The sequence below is a fragment of the Mus caroli genome, chromosome 8, assembly GCF_900094665.2.
Source record: "Mus caroli chromosome 8, CAROLI_EIJ_v1.1, whole genome shotgun sequence".
Lineage (NCBI taxonomy): Eukaryota > Metazoa > Chordata > Mammalia > Rodentia > Muridae > Mus > Mus caroli.
The window spans coordinates 113,030,335-113,047,153 of record NC_034577.1 but is presented as its reverse complement, the minus strand read 5'-3'; the positions used below and the strand labels follow the sequence as shown (position 1 = coordinate 113,047,153).

The 16,819-nt window shown below is 54.0% G+C and overlaps 1 protein-coding gene and 1 pseudogene across 2 annotated transcripts in view; both read left to right on the top strand.

Moving 5' to 3' along the window:
- The window catches only part of Slc7a5 (solute carrier family 7 member 5), a 28,259-nt gene extending 11,690 nt beyond the window's left edge, over positions 1–16,569 (top strand). The window contains exons 2-10 of the mRNA XM_021169725.1: positions 883–1,020; positions 9,049–9,154; positions 9,986–10,030; positions 10,546–10,669; positions 11,143–11,246; positions 11,589–11,685; positions 12,591–12,740; positions 13,966–14,143; positions 14,639–16,569. Coding sequence (XP_021025384.1) covers positions 883–1,020; positions 9,049–9,154; positions 9,986–10,030; positions 10,546–10,669; positions 11,143–11,246; positions 11,589–11,685; positions 12,591–12,740; positions 13,966–14,143; positions 14,639–14,694 — 998 coding nt within the window. The 3' untranslated portion in view covers positions 14,695–16,569. The remainder of the gene's footprint in view (positions 1–882; positions 1,021–9,048; positions 9,155–9,985; positions 10,031–10,545; positions 10,670–11,142; positions 11,247–11,588; positions 11,686–12,590; positions 12,741–13,965; positions 14,144–14,638) is intronic.
- On the top strand, positions 15,482–16,569 carry LOC110299836 (annotated as a pseudogene). Its single transcript, XR_002378524.2, has one exon. The product of XR_002378524.2 is annotated as an uncharacterized LOC110299836 (transcript).
- Positions 16,570–16,819: the final 250 nt, after the last annotated feature.

Here is a 16,819-nt window from a genome sequence, read left to right as displayed (position 1 = left end):
GCATGTGAGAGCACCTGTTCCCCTCGGTTCCCACCTGCAGCCGCATGTGAGAGCACCTGTTCCCCTCGGTTCCCACCTGCAGCCGGTGCCCACCTTGCCCCATTGTTCCCCTCTCAGCTTATCAGATTCACACAGACAAGGTGCCTCCCCTGCTTTCACCAAGCCTGGGAAAGGTTGTCTTTGAGGAGAGGTCACCTTACTGTTAGCAATGCTGTGCTTGACCCTAGCGCTTGCTGTCCCAGGATTAGGGGCCATCCCCCAGGCTGCTTGAATTTCACTTGAGTCTGCACTTCTACAGAGTGGATACACACAGGCAACAGCAGATGAAGGGGTTCTGATGTGGGGAGTCTCTACGGAGGCAGAGACTGCTGAGACATGAAGCCTTAGCCATGCATGGTGGCACATGTCTAATCCTAGCACTCAGGAAGCTGAGTTCAGTGCCAATGGGGCTACAGAGTGGAACCCTGTCTCACAAGGCCAGGTAAAAGGAACTGGGCCTGGTGACACAGGCTTGTCCTCCTGGCACTCAGAAGGCTTTGACAGGAGGAGCTTGAGTTTGAGCCCAGCCTGGTCTACATAGTAAAACCCTATCTATTTAAAAAAAAAAAAAAAGGTTGCCACAGGCTACCCAGGGCTGCCAGGATCAGGCTCTTTGAAGAATTGATGTTTCTAACCTTTGACCCTGGCCCCAGAGAACCAGCTAGCTTTATCAAAACAAGTCTCAGAAAGTCAGAGCCCACGAGGAGGCAGGCAGGGCTTTGCCTCTGTGGGATCCCAGCCAGCACCTGACCTTCTCTGTGCTCCGACCCGGGACCTGGACCCAGGACTGGATTGCCTGCCCTGCGGGGACTCATGCTGTGCTCTCTCTGTCCTTCCCCACAGTGCTCCTCACAGCTGTGAACTGCTACAGCGTGAAGGCTGCGACCCGTGTGCAGGACGCCTTCGCGGCTGCCAAGCTGCTGGCCCTGGCCCTCATCATTTTGCTCGGCTTCATCCAGATGGGGAAGGACATGGGACAAGGTGAGCCCGTTGGGTGTGGTACCTTCTGCTGTGGGGAAGACTGCCTGCGCCCTCGCCTCAGACATTGAGTTGGCTCCAGAGAAAGCTGAATGCCAGAGAGAGTGCCTATACAAAAGCCTTGTTCCGAGCTAGTGCGCAGGTCTCTGGGGAGTCCCAAGTGTCTGTCCATCTGTGCAGGAAGTTGGGGGTCTGACAGGGCCTCACCCACCACAGTACCCCTCTCTCTGCTTTGTGGACAGCATTTCCCTTGTGTGAGGTGCTCTCCCAGGACTGACCATTCTGAGGTAAGTATGAAGTTCTTAGGCCTCTGGTTCTTGTCCAGAAATTTCTTGGCTAGTCGTGATTCTCATGCCTGTGTGTGTGTCCAGGGGTTGGCAGACAGTGGGAATTTGGCTTCAATGTGGCTTCAACGACACGTGAATGCTTTCAGGAGTGGGGTCACTTCAGGAGGATAGTAACCAACCCTCAGAGTATCTGTCTCCAGATGAGGGCCCAGTGGCTATCTGTCCAGTACTAGCACAGGGATCAGGCCTGGGGGTCAGGAGCCCTGTTTTAATTTAAGCATGATGTCCAAAGGTAGAAAAGCAAGGAGGTTTCTTGTCACCCCGACACTCGGACCCCTCCCGGCATGAGGAGCAGCTGGTTCAAACCGCCTGGACTTTGACCACACATTATATGCATTTGGGGAGGTCATCTGGACCTCTGAGTCTCTCTCTCTGGCTGTCTTGTGAGGCTGCGGGATCAGGGAAAGGGAAAGGGAGCCATGCACATACAAAGTGTGTGTCTGTGTGATCCCCAGGCCCTGGGTGATGCTCTGACAGCAGCTTGCAATCCTAATACACACAAGCACAGTCATGGCTGTTGTCCACCCTTTACGGGCTGCATTGAAGCGGAGCCTCTGCAGCTCAGGTCCAGCCCAGGCCCCCTGTTTGCTATTCCTCCTTTGCACTTATCTCAGTTCCTGTAATGGCCTAAATGAAGAATGGATAGGAGCAGGCTGAGAGTTGTGTGTAGTGCCGCTGCCCCTGCAGAGAGCTTAGGGTACTACTTAGGCTAAGGCAGAAGACAGCAGCAGCCTGTGCCCAGCATCAGTTACCAAGAGCTGCAGAGGAAGCCCGTGGTCCTGGTGTTGCCCTGGGCAGAGATAGCAGGGACCTTAATCTCTGGTTCATGGATGAGAGCAGTCCCAACGTAGAGTTGGGTTTGGCTGAGGCCTGCCTCCCTTTCTGACCTTTCTGTGTGTATGATAAGTTCCAAATGCCTAGGTACAGGAGACTGTGACCTTACCTCCCACGGGGCAGCAGCTGCTGTCTTCCTTACATGCCACTCTTTCCACCATGCTAAGGCCTCCTGACTGGACTGAGTGGATATGAATGGGGTGGTTGTCCACTGTCTATCTGTGATACAGTCTAGTTGTCCCTCTGCCTTCCCTCCTGTGTGGAGCCTCACTCCACAGACTTGAGGCAGCCTAGGAACAAGGATGCACAGTGCTTGAGGAAGCCTGAGGTGTGGGACCTGCCCTCCTGCAGGGGTGGCACTGTCTGCAAAAAACTCTGCATCCTCCCTGTGGCCTTATCCGCCTGTGTAGACAGTGTTTCTGTGTGTACAGTGTTTCTGAGTGTACAGTGTTTCTGTGTGACTGGAGTCATTTGCTACTGTGCTTGAGGTAATGGAAATCCTGGAACATGGCCTGGGTGGCGCTTCCACAGCTGGGCCTGGGCCTTCAAGAATATCTAGCAGGAGCTGGGCAGTGGTGGCACACACTTTTAATCCCAGCAGAGGAGGGAAGCAGAGGCAGGTGGATCTTTTTGAGACCAGCCTGGTCTACAGAGTGAGTTCCAGGACAGCCAGGGATACACAGAGAAACCCTGTCTCGAAACAAACAAACAAACAAAAACAACAAAAAAAAAGAAAAGAATGTCTGTCAGGGATATCCATGGGCTTGTGAACTGCCCACATGGAGTCCAGCAGCAGAGTGGGCCAAGGCCTTTGCTGCTCACCTCCTAGAGTTTTAGAGGGCTCCATCTAGCACCTTTCCAGATGCTCTGGGAGACCAGGCCTTACACACAGAGGTGCTGGCCAGCTGCCGGGGAAGCTGTGGAGCTGAGCATCACCTGGATGCTGCAGGGAGTGGTCCAGACCTGTCTTCTGGATGCTGCAGGGAGTGGTCCAGACCTGTCTTCTGGGCAGAAGGGGTCATATGCTGTGCTCACAGCTCTCACACTGCCAGGCACAGGGAGAGCTGGAGGTAGGAGTGTGGACAAGGAACCATATTTGGCTGCCGTGCTGAGATGTGGTGAAGATCAAGCCCCAGAACTTGCTGTTAGTGAAAACAAGCAGAGTGGGGACAGCAGAGCTTTTGTCGGGCCTGAATGCATAAGCACGCCCCACACCCCCAGCAGTTCCTTTCTGAGCTCCAGGACTCTATGCAGTGGCAGCAAAATTCCTGTGTGTGTGTTTGGGGGGGGGGTAGGGGTGGGAGTGGAGGTGTGGTGTCTGTGCCCTCTCTTTCTTGTGAAGGACACAGGGTGGGAATGCTGGCCCCTCCCGCTTGCCCACCCTCATTTCCCATTGGGCACAGAGTCCTTAGAGGACCGTGGTGATCTCCAGGTCCTTGAAGGCAGAGGCCCTGGCTCTGGTCATGCACGTGAGCTTGCTTTAACAAAACCTCTGTGGGTCTGGGAACACAGTGGCCATTCCTATGTGACTCTGAGCAGCTTTCTCATTGGCCGCCCCAGCCCTCAGGCTATTTTCTTTTTCTTATTGGATCCCATGCAGATGATTGTGAGCCACCTTGTAGTTGCTGAGAATCGAACTCAGGACCTCTGGAAAAGGAATCTGAACCGCTGAGCCATCTCCCCAGCCCCAGCCAGGTTACTTCCTCATCAGGAGAGTGCTGAAATCCGAGTATCACTCAGTCTGCCCTGCCAGTCTCCCACAGAATCTCTGCAGCCCCCGGTCCCCTCGCATGGGCTGAGAGAAGACAGGCCCTTGAGTCCAGAGCTCATAGGCCAGCTAGCCACAGATCTATAAACTTGCAGACAGCTAGATTAGGCTCTGACCCAGGCCCCGAAAGCACTTGTAAGCATCCATCTCCCCCGGTGAGGAGATGCTTTGGCTGCCCCTGGTACCTAGATGGCTGCAGAGAACTCAGCCTGACCTCATGAGGTGTCCACATTTAGCCCAGTGTTTTCAGAAGTACAGACAGTGCCCAGACTGGCATTAGATCTGACGAGCTGGGACTGGACTTGAGTGGGAATGGGTGAGTTGGCCACCGTGAGCCTAGAAGATCTGAAGTAAGAAAGACAAGTAACAGACATGTTGGGCAGGGACTCCACTGCCCCTGACCTGCTGTGTCCCTTTCTAGTCAATTGGCCCCTTGCCAACAGTACCCTGAAGCGGCTGTGGCTCGAGGTCAGACTGTTCCAAAACACGAGTGGGTGCCAGGCCTTTTTCTCAAGGCCAGGCGTGGGAGTGGATTCTGGAAGGTTCTTTCCTGTGACTGTTAATTGTCTTGGGTCATTGGAGAGCACAAAGTAGCTCTGTTGTGGTTCTGTTTGGGATGCAACTCACAGCAACAGGATACACTGACATCCTGAGGCTGTCGCAGGTGGTAAGGATTGGAGATGATGGTGTCCCACAGTGCCCAAGAGAGGGCTTTAATGGCTGACACCATCTGTACTATACGAAGCAGGCTTCATTTGCCTGAGCTTGAAGAAGTGGTCACCTGCTTTGCCAGGGATCGTGGAAGGAGGATATGCCCCCGTGGATGCTTCATGGGTCAACAACTACAAGTGGACTCCTCAATTGTATGTTAGCTATGTCCTTTGTCAGTAGGTGACAATGACCCACACTTGGCTCAAGAGACTAGGCCTGTCCCACGTTTCATCAGTTAGTGAGGTGTCCTAGGATCAGAGAGGTGAGATGTCGTGTCCTGGATCCTGTAGCTCATGGGGGTGGGGGGGCTAGGTTGCACTGTCACCATTACACAATGTAGGGTTGCAGTGCTGAGCTGGAGTGCTGAGGTCTGGCTGCTTGCTGCGTTGCCTTATGGGAAACGCTGGTAGATAAGATCTGGAATGGCGGGCAAGGTGGCCTGGATCATCAGCGCTCACTCTTTGAGTTGAGGTGCAGGACTGGCTGACTGAGAGCTTCTGTCAGCCTTCCTTCTGTGTTCTCCTTGGGCATGGAGTCATCCCCAGGGGTCTCCTCACACAAGAACACTAAATCAGAGAGAGCCTCATCTGAAGTCCCTATCAGAACCCTTAGGGGTTCGGTGTCCACATGCAGACATACTGGAGTCAGGGCAATAGCTCTGCCATCCTAGGGAAGCCTGGGGACATGTTAGGGGAGGAGAGTGTCAACTCTTTGTCTACCTCTAGAGCTGTCTTTGGAGAGGTAGCCCAGGCTAGCCTCAATTCAGTTGGGGGACTTAGGGTATGGATTATTGTGGAGTAACATCTCAAGTTTCAGACATACTAGGGCTGGCTTGTACATCATGCCTAAGGGGTCTACACAGTTCCTCAAGATGTACGCCAGGTTTGCTCAGTCCTCCACACCAGTGCCCTATGCCCCAGTTACAGGAATGTCCCTCCTGGAACCCCCAGAGCAGCAGGCCACATGGCCTCCATCTTCTTGTGGCCACTTTATCTGTTTGCTGTGTCTGAGTAGAATCCTTGTTGGGTCCGGAGCCCATAAGTCACGCTTGTGCCACCTGGCAGTGTTTGACCTGCAGAAGCTGCCTTTCCAGGTCAATTGTCTGAAGGAAACTGGCATGCCCACAGCTAACTGAGCAGCCTGTAGCCCCAGAACCCGTAGGAGGACAGAAAGTCGGCTCAGCACAGCGCTGCCCCTGGGTTGAGGTTGGCTGTAGGGTAGTGTGGGATGGTGAATACAGTCAGCCCCACAGGACCAGAATGCCTGAGGTTCCTTCTGCTTACCAGCTCCCTGGGCCCCGGCCTTTTCCAGGACACACCAGCCTTGAAGAGCCTCTGTACTCTTGAGTCAGGCTGCAAGACTGGCCATATCCCGTAGGGAGGAAGGAGTTCAAATCTTTGTTTGTTCCCAGCAAGCCTGCCCTTCAGCATTTATGTGTGCCTCACCAGGCACCTGCCAGGGAAGGGCAGGAAGGCAAGCCGGGCACTTCGGCTTTAGCGGCCTCCTCTCCTCTGGGGCAGGTTCCCATTTCATGACAGGTGTCTTTGGGATGCTGTTCACTAAAGTCATCTTCCGTGAGCATTCCCACCCCAGTTACCCCAGCTCTCCCGAGAACTCTGATATATGGTTTTAGGGCTGCACCCTGCTGGGGTCTCTGCTTATACATAGCTTCTCACAGCAGTCCTGTCAGCCCTGTGGAGAGAAGTGCTTTATGGCTGAGAAATGGGAGGCCTGCTGACCAGGCCCCACCTGACATGGCCAGAGTGGGAGAAGGGGCTCTGAGACAGTATACAAGCCCAGAGGAAAGGCAGCAGTGCTCCAAAGGTCATAGCATGCTGGAATTGTCTGGTCCCAACAGCCTGTGCCATTAACACTGTAAGGCCCAAGGGAGCTGCCTTGTATAGATCAGACAGGTGGGTATGGCCACACCCTCAAACCCTTAAGCCACCAAGGTGGAGCTGCTGTCAAAGGGTGACGGCACTGTGGGGTCACCTGTGTGTCAGTCCAGCCTGGGAACAGCTCAGGGGAATCTGCTGTCCATTCCATGGTGCCTATGGAGACAAAGTTATTTAGTCAGAGATCCAGGGAACGAGTCCTGGGCCAGTGTCCAGCACAGACCACAGTCACGGTGTGCCCAGCTCTGCTGTGGCCCAGGTTGAATGCCACAAGCCCTGACACACATCTGGACTTGAGTCCTCACCTCCATCCACAGTGGGAACAGGATAGTGGGGATTTGAGATGGATGTACTGGTCCAAAGCTGAGTCCCTGGCAGAGCACCACCTGCTGAGAGGATTGAACCCGCCAACACCCCAGGCTGGACAGAAAGCAGGCATCCTGCCCACTGCACTAGACTTCACAGCCGGGGTATCATTTCTCTGTGCACCCTGGCATCACTCTCCAGAGGTGTTCTACATTACTAAGGTCCCCAAAGGATCGCCCCAGCCTCGTGTGCTCTGGGAATAGAGCCACGGAAATTCTCAAGCTGGTGTCTTGTCACAGCAGCTGCCATTCTTTGAGGGGTGTTCCAGGATATGAGGCAGAGCCGGGACGTGCTACTCTGCCAGGTACTTGGCTCCACACCATCATCTTGGGTGATGGCTGCACTCACGTCATGATCCAAGTTGTCCACAGGGCAAACACTGAAGTGTTACACGAGCCTCAGGACTAAGCGTATCTCCTCCTAACTTGGAAAAGCTCACGCTGCCCCGAGCTTGTGTTCTGTTTCTGGCTACACTGAGGTCGAGTTACAGAGCCCTGTGGACTCCAGGCTGTCTCTGTTGACTCAGGGTGGGTTCTGGTCACCATCCCAGGTCTCTGGTATTCATTAGTCATCCCCATCCCTTAGAGGGTCACAGCATGGTGGAGAGTCAGCTTTGATTCCTCCATAGCCTGGCAGATCCTCATATACTACCGTGGTGTGGTCTGTGCCTTGGTTTCCCAACTTATGAGAGAAGTGCTACCCAGAGCAGAGACGTGTGGGTTAGGCCCCGTGCACGTCAAGGCTCTCCTTATTCCAAAGCATCCCATTGCAGAGAATGAGGGGCGTGCCCTGCGTTGTGGGGGGCTCCACCAGAGCGCTTCTGAAGGTGCCCTGTCCTGAGCTGCCCTGCAGTGCATACCACAAGCCTGGTGTCTGACTACCCTTGTGACCAGGACCTAGACAGATGGGCATGTGGGTAATACCCTTCTTAGAAGACCAGGCCTAACCTGAGGTGGGTGGGGAGCCCAGGACATCTGTAGCTCAGGCTTTGGAACATGATCATGGGACATTCCATACATGCAGAATGCTGTGAAACTGCTGGTCCAGGTTTCCTTCTTAGACCCTGGCATGGGGCTGAAAGACGTTCTGTGCAGGCCTCCATTACAGGGTTCTTTGTTGACTTTGACCCAGGAGTATGAGTCAGGCAGACCTGGCCAGGCCCTGTGCTGCTTCCATAGCCAACTGGAAACAGTTCACGAACTCTGGGGGTTGGTCACACTGCACCTCCAGTTTCAAGGCGCCTTACTCCTGTTGACCTCATGGTCTTGAGTCATGTGAACTGTGTCAATGCTGTAGCCATCTTCAGGGCCCAGAGTCACAAGACCTACCAATTAAAAGCCCCACAGGTAGGTGACCTGGGTCTGTGGAGAATTAGCCACCCACCTTGCTGGTGCCCAGATATCTGGTTTCCAGTCTGGTATCTTTAAGTAGCAGACTTTTACACGCTTAATGAAATGAGCCACCCCATAGATAAAGGTAACTAAGCCTCAGGAAGGGCGTCCTAGCACCCAAGAACACCCAAGACTCCACTCCAGTAGCCACTGGTCTAGAAAATACTCAGAAGGAACACTACCTGGAACCTGGGCTGCGTGGTCATCTGAGTGGTAGATGCAAGCAGCGGGTGTGTGAAGTGGCCTCTGCTCCAAGCAGGGTGTCTCCGAGTGCCCTGGCTCTGTCATTTCACCCGGTCTTCATTCTTGGGTGCATTTGCTCACGCACGTAGGATGACACAGGTCTGATCTGAATCAAGGGGCCAAGGTGTCAAGCCAATCTCTGTGTAGCCGAAAGCTAATGGGACCACCTGCAGGCCACATATAAACATCCTGCCCTGTGTCAGAAGAGGCTCTAGAGCCGGTTCCTCCCAGCCAGGGCCTGTCCTCGGTCTGCAGAGAGCTCGTGGGTTTCTAGGGAGGCCATAATTCTCTAAGTGGCCAGGGAGTGTAGGAGGCGGGTGGTCAGGTCAGATGGCCAGGCGGGTACATTCAGTCTGCTGTGGTAAATGCCTGCATCCTAAGCTTCTGTTTGGTACAGTATTTTACTTCAGAAACACTCCAGAACTTGTAGTGTGACAAGTCCTCTAACCAGTTTTGTTCTCTTTAATGCATTGCAGGTGATGCGTCCAACCTGCAGCAGAAGTTGTCCTTTGAAGGCACCAATCTGGACGTGGGGAACATTGTGTTGGCGTTGTACAGCGGCCTCTTCGCCTACGGAGGATGGTAGGTTCTGGAATATCTGAGCCCCTTGGCCTGGGAACACATGGTCCTCTGATATGCTCAGAATCTCAGTGCTCTGACCATACAGGGGTGATTCAAGTGGGTAGGTAGAACATCTTGAAGAGCTGCACGACCTTTATGAGACAGGCAGGGAGATCTGGGTCCTGTCTGCAGTTCTCCATAGGGTGCCCAGCCTGGCCTCTGCTTTTAGGACAGCTGTATAGAAAGAGACTTGGGATGAAGCCACAAAGAGTGGTTTGGTTTAATGGGATGGCCTGTATTCTCCCCTCAGATAGAGTTGGCAGAGGACAGCAGAGTGAGGAGCTGGTCCCAAGGGTGGCCACTGCCTAGCTGCTGTCACCAGTAGGGCCCCTGGGAGGATTTTCCTGTCCCCTATGTCACAGTCAGTGTGCTGCTGCTGCTGCTGTAGAGAGACGCCACGACTAAGGCAACTCTTAGGAAAGGAAGCTTTCCAGTGGGAGCTTGCAGTTTCAAGGGTTGCTCCATTGTTGTCACGCAGGGAGTGTGCCAGCATTAGTGGTGCTGAAGCCATTGCTGAGGGCTTCACATCCTGACTGTAAGCAGGCAGCAGAGACTTCAAAGCCCACCCTAGAGGCACAAAAGCCACACCCAATCCAACAAAGCCACACCTCCCAATCCTCCCCTGATGGCTCACCAGCTGGGGACTGAGCATGCAGATCTATGAGCCCAAGGGGGTTGATCTCATTCACACACCACACCCACCCAGAGCAGCCCAGGGTTCTGGTCGCACTGTTTTTTCCCCCCTAAAGACTGTGTATACAGTATAATGACATACTATTGTCTGGTTTCTAGGAACTATCTGAATTTTGTCACAGAGGAGATGATCAACCCCTACAGGTATGTACAGAAATGGCAGACATATTTCATTTCTGTCTTAAGGTGACAGAGAGAAATTACACACTGTCAGAGCCTGTTGATGAGCTCTGCCTATTTCTGTGGAAGGCTGTGTCAGGGGCCTGCAGTAAGGATGTTGTAGGGATAGGGTTGGTTCTAGGCCAGAGAGGGGCAGCTGTGGCTCTTGGCCCTGGATACCAGCTGGAGGGGACTTGTCTAGGGTATGCACCTCACAGGTAGGACCGTGGGTGCTCACATTGGGCAGTCTTGGCTCTCTTCAGCCCTCAGAGCCACCAAAAAGATGCTCAGGATTTGAGGGGTGGTGGTGTGAGCCGTGCTTCAGCCGTGCACTGCTGCCCAAGTCCAGTGGGCTTGTCAGGCCATGTACATCTCCATTATTTGCCCAAAAAGTGAGGCCCAGATGTGGAGCCACCTGTGAAGGGCAGGAACCTGGCTCCTCTTCTGGGATCCGGCTCTATGTCCTGGTCACACTGACGTGTCTCTGCCCGTCCTTTCAGGAACCTGCCTCTGGCCATCATCATCTCCTTGCCCATTGTCACACTGGTCTATGTGCTGACGAACCTGGCCTACTTCACTACCCTCTCTACCAACCAGATGCTGACATCTGAAGCTGTGGCTGTGGTAAGGCTCTGCCCATCAGCTTCTCCTCAGCCCAGGAACCTGAGATTGTCCCGTCCCCGAGACCTGTGCCCAAGGCTCACCCTACCTGGGAATCTGGTCCTCATGATTGGTGTCCACTAAAGGGGCCCACAGAGGAAAGGCGGCGACCGTGCTTCTGCTTTTGTGTATTTAAGTGTTGCCTCTAAGTTCATGGTTTATAAGTCCCCGTCACACCAGTCTCTTGGCAGACGGGAAGCAGCTGTCAGTAAGGGGACAGTGCACCTTATGTGTGCCCTACAATAAGACTCAGGGATGGCCCACTGTGAGACGCTGTGTGTTCCCTCTTAGTGCAGACACTAACTGCAAGATGGCTGCATATTGTAGAAGCCTGGGGTTAAGGGCTGAGTCATGGACTAAGCTGCTCCAGGGCAGATTTGAGGGCCTGCCTGTGTGCCACTGTGGTCGAGTGCTCACCCTGTGTTGTGTCTATCCAGGACTTCGGGAACTACCACTTGGGTGTCATGTCCTGGATCATTCCTGTCTTTGTGGGCTTGTCTTGCTTCGGCTCTGTCAATGGGTCTCTGTTCACGTCCTCAAGGTGAGTGCTTGACAGTGTCTCGGAATTCTTCTGTTCACGGGCTTTGAAAGCTGTCTGTTTATTTGTGATAGACAGCAGGTATTCAATGCTTCGATGACCTAGGAACAGGGGAACTGTTCTGGCCCTCTGCTGTTTAGATCCTATCGTGGGGGGCTAGAAGTAAGGTACAGCCTCAGGTTTCTGTCCTTGTTAGCACAATAGGTCAAGGACATTGAAGGTCCTGTGTTGGGGCAAAGGCCAGGCCCCTCCCAGTGTAGCTGACAACCCTCCCTAGCTCCAGGTATCTCTCAACTATGTCTGGGTGGTGGGGCCAGGGCTGATTTTCCACTGCTCCATCCACAGACTGTTCTTCGTGGGATCCAGGGAGGGCCACCTGCCTTCTGTCCTCTCCATGATCCACCCACAGCTGCTGACACCTGTGCCATCACTGGTGTTCACGGTGAGTCTACCACGTAGTCCTGCCTGGTCTGTCCTCACCACTCAGGGCCCTGAGTCTGTGCCCAGCACAGTATGTAGTTGGGAACTGTGTATCGTGCACATGGCTGCCGGGATGCTCCAGACTGCACTACACGAGCAGATTTTTAAGTTCAGAACCCCATTGTGATTCTAAAGAGATAGTTCAGTCAGTCATCCAGTGATGAAATGAAACCCCTTCCCAGCAGGAACGTCTGCTCAGATAGCATGTCTGCTCCAGCTATGCCAGTTTGCTCTGCCACGCCTGTGCTGTGTTAACGGCCTCAGCACACAGTTGGACCACACTGTTCTCCATGCCCTTCTGTTGTGTTCTCCCCTGCTGTGTAACAAAATAGTCACCATGACCCCAGAAAGCCTAAACAAACATTTGCTGCCTCCCACTTATTGAGTGAGGAATTCGGGGTTCCTCAGGAACCACAGTCAGCGTCACTTTGCCTCCCACTTATTGAATAGTCAGGAATTCGGGGTTCCTCAGGGAACACAGTCAGCTTCACTTTGCCTCCCACTTATTGAATAGTGAGGAATTCGGGGTTCCTCAGGGAACACAGTCAGCGTCACTTTGAGTTTGCTTTTGATAGTGGTGTGAGGCGTAGTGTACACTGTGCTTTGTCGGAAGGGTCCCCTGGTGGATATTTTGGTCACTTCTGGCATGGGAGGCCACAGGAGGTGCTAAGTTTCAGGTGCCTCTTGGGTCCCACTGCATCCCAAGACCTCACACACAGCCACAGCAGTCACTCCTTAAAGCAGGAGCCAGCTGATGTGCTCAGCCAGACACTGGCAGAGCTGGCAGTCTGCTGTCCGGAGGCCTCTGGCACCGTCCCGCATCAGCACGGCCCTGCCCGCCTCACCCGGCTCCGTCTTTGGTTTCAGTGTATCATGACGCTGATGTACGCCTTCTCCAGAGACATCTTCTCCATCATCAACTTCTTCAGCTTCTTCAACTGGCTGTGTGTGGCCTTGGCCATCATCGGTATGATGTGGCTCCGCTTCAAGAAGCCTGAGCTGGAGCGTCCCATCAAGGTGAGTGTTGGGTGGTGTTCCTATTCAGTCCCTAGGTGTCATTCTTAGAGGCAGGGCTGCATCCAAGGAGCCCTGGACCAGCACGGTGTCTGGTCCCAGCCTGGCCTGCCTCCATGTCTCCTTGGCAAACAAGAGAACCTGTCCTCTACTGCTTGAGTACCGTATGAAGGGTACATTGGAGGCAATCTGCTGGGGTCAGAACAAGTGTCAGACTTGTCCCAAGAGAGCTGACTTATGGTGGCTGTTGGGCTGCAGCTTCTGTTAGCCAGCGTGTTCTCCTTGGGCACACGGCTGACCCAGCCACAGTCTTCCTGCCTGTACTTGGTGGTCTCCACCAATAACACAAGGAACCTGGTGGCCAGTTAGTGGAAGACCCCCAACCATGCTGCTTGTGCCACTCAGTCCTCCAGGCTATGGGGATAGTCAGACTGCCCACAGCTGGTCCATAGAAAGCTCACAGATAGCCGTGGGCTTCATCCCCAGGCACATGGTTGGAGTCTATTCTGCTGAGGCTCTTTCCCACAGTGGGAGTCCATTTTTAAGACTGGGATTCTGGACAGCAGTCTGGCCTGAGCCCAGCTCTGTCTGTTGGGTTATTCAGTGTTCGGGCTGCTCTGCCAGAAGCCTGTCTGCTTGGGCTAGTTACAAGCTGTGGCTTTGGGATGAGCATTTATCTCCACAAAGGGCCCTCTGAGAAGGCAGGGCTCCTTGCTTGCTGGTGGGTAGCCAGGCTCTTCCCAGAAGGGCCAACCTGCCACTCCCTCTCTAGGCGGCCATAGGTGGGTATTCCAGCCAGGGTTCCATGCCTGATGTGGGGACTGCAGAGCCTCCCTCTGCTGCCCTGTGGAAGTCTCAGGAGAAAGCAGGCTAGCTGTTTTCATTCCTACGTATACCAGGTGAGTTTCCAGTTCTTAGATGCTCAGCACTGTGGACTTCAGTCAGAGTGAGGTTGAACAGGATAAGGCTTCTGCCCTCCACAGGCCCATGACCGTTGAAGACAGGCAAGGCGGGCGGCTGGAGGCAGTTAAACCACTTGAAGGCAAAGGCCCAAAGTCTAGGGAGGTGTAGGTAGGCAGACCCGAAAGAGAAGGTGATGGCTCAAGGGCACACACCAGCCACAGGACAGTAGGTGGGAGCTATCCACTGTGTCCACAGGCCATGGGTATGTGGAGGAGACTCTCCACCAGGAGATCCTGGTGGCCTACATGTTGCCATTGTGTCCCAGGTGAATCTGGCCCTCCCGGTGTTCTTTATCCTGGCCTGCCTCTTCCTCATTGCCGTGTCATTCTGGAAGACACCCATGGAGTGTGGCATTGGCTTTGCCATCATCCTCAGTGGGCTGCCCGTCTACTTCTTTGGTGTCTGGTGGAAGAACAAGCCCAAGTGGATTCTGCAGGCCATCTGTAAGTGTGCACGCCACTGCCCATACCAGTCAGGGCGGGAACAACAAGGATAGGGGTTGTGGGTCCTGCTATGTGTACCCTACAAACCAAGAAAATCATTCATGCTGGGCCTCAGGCTTCATGGTGCAAGCCAAGGGTTTGCACACTAGTGTGTGGGCCAACATTGAGAGTTATGGGGGTACAGGGAGTAGACTTGGGGTCCCACCCTCGCTGGTCTTAGCAGGCATTCTGTGACTAGCTGCCCTGCGAACTGGCAAAAACCCCGCTGCTGGCAACTAGCTCAGACACGGTGGCCTGACAACATAGAGCCTGAAAAAGTTGTATCTGAGGCGCCCAGCTCAGGCTGATTTCCAGTTGGCGTAGGACGTGTGTTCATCATGTCCAGCCCCATCGCCTGAGATTTCAAAAGGGTAAATGGACTGGTGAGAGCAGGCGGGCAGAGCTCACTCCCGGTCCTCCACCCTGAGTTCACTCCTGTCCTCCCTCTCCCCGCAGTCTCTGTGACGGTGCTCTGCCAGAAGCTGATGCAGGTGGTACCTCAGGAGACTTAGTCACGTGTCCTGGGTGCCGCCGCACGGAGAGAGCACTGTGCCTGCTCCAGACAACTCTCCTTCGGAAGATGGGTGGCCAGGCCTGTCAGCCCCACAGCTCCAGTGAGCACCACCAGCCGCCTAACACAATCCACTGTCCCTCAAACATCAGGTGTCCACAGTGGCTGTGAAAGAAAACTGGTACGATTTGGTCCCAGAAGGTGACCGTCCATGGTCCATGCAGACACAGCACCCAGTGTGAGGTGTGCTGGGACCTGAGGCCTGGACTTTCTGACTTTCTGGGGACTGCCACATCCAGGCTTTCTCCCCTGTGATTTTTGTTTTTTGGTTTTTGTAGCGTGCATTTGGGTCAAGTTTACACTAGCGAGATGATTATTTTTTAACAAAACAGGGTAGCAAGGAGCAGGAGATGCCGTGGCCACACGGTCCGGCCCTGTGGGAACTGCTGGCCACAGCTCTTTTCCAAAGGCTGTCGTTCAGTAGCACAGAGTGCCTCAAGGGGACCGCATCACTGTCACCAGGTCAGAAGAACTACTGAGACTCGCACATCACCTGTTCCACTGTGGACTTGGACTGACAGATGGACGACACATATGCTAGCTTGGACTTTAGTTTTCTGGGACCCTAGAGATGGAACCCCAACCTTTCTCATGAGACAGAGCTCTACTGTGTGGGTCACTTGTTAGGTTGAAAATGTAGAGCTCAGCTCTCGCAGCCCTGAAGTCCTGGCTCCATATGAAAGATCTCTGCAGCCATGACCCTAACAGCACCTAGCTGTTGGCTGCAGGGCCGTGTGCTCTGTGCACACAATGCAGCAGTGCCCTGGCTCTCACACGCACAGCATTCCCCGCCCTGCCCCACCTCTCCTAGAACCAGACCAGCACCATGGCTCTCCTACCTCCCCCACGCACCTGGTCTACCCCCATTGTTCTTGAGACAGCTAGCAGCATTCTATCAAAGTCACTACCGCTCCCTCCAACCCCACCCTTAGCCATTGTTTAGAAAAATAGGCACCAAGCACCCCTCTGCTCTCTGCCACCAGTGTGGTGTGACCACTCCAGCTCCCTGGCTACATGTGTGGGACCATCCTGCAGCCTTCCCGTTGTGCTCTGGGTGAGACAGTTGGGTCCAGCCAGCGCATCACTGAAGGAGCTGATCTGCTGGAAGGACTTCAGGATATGCGTCCCCTGCTGGCCTCTGCCATTGCCTCAGACCATGGCCTCCCTGAAGGGGTGTCTACTGGAATGGCTACTATGCAGTTCTTACACAGTGGTGGCTTACCACTGGCCACCCTGACCTCTCCTCTGTGCTTCTGGGCTTCCCTTTCATTGGGGTGAGGAAGCAGAGGTCAAGGTCAGAGTGCCTCTTGAAGGTTCTCCCAGATATGGGAACTGGGGCCTCTTCCCTGGAAATGAGGGCAGGGACCCAGTTCCATCCTGGGGTGTGTCCCCAGATACAGCCTGGGTTCAAAGGGTAGGGATTCATGGTGCTGACCCAGGCTCTCTGAGAAGGCCCTGTCATTCCTGTTTGTGATGTCCTGAGGATCTCCATCTGTAGGTTTTTGTTTTCAAATCAAGCTCCGACCACCGCCATTTTGCTCAGTGCTTTCTATTTTGGTTTTATCCTAACATGTCACTGCCCTGAAGGACACCCCTGCCTGGCCCCTTTCAATGGTCAGTGTCTGACCCACCACACTGGGTCCATCTGCTGTGCCACCTGAGATAGTGCTGTGGTTGTAATGTCTTTTACTATTGTATTAATGGCTAGCCTGTTACATTAGACTTGGGGGGGGGGTACAGGGGTCTGCTGTTTTGTGAGGCTTTTTGTTTTCTGGGGGGTTGGTTTTGTTTTTTTAAAAAGCTATTGGAATTCTAAGCTGCTGACTGTGTTCTGTGTTCTGTGCCAAATTCCCTGTGTAGGAAGCATCTTTCCTCCCAGCCCACCCACGTCTCACAGCCGTACATACATTCCTCTGCTCACCAACCCCTGAGGGTGACAAGGCTGGAAGGAAGCCAGGGGGCTAGGGACACATTAAGGTCACGAGAGGGAGAGGGTTCCTGGAAGCCTCTAGGTGGGAGGGGTTTGGCCCAGAGGAAACCAGTAGGCTAATGGTGAGGCTAACTGT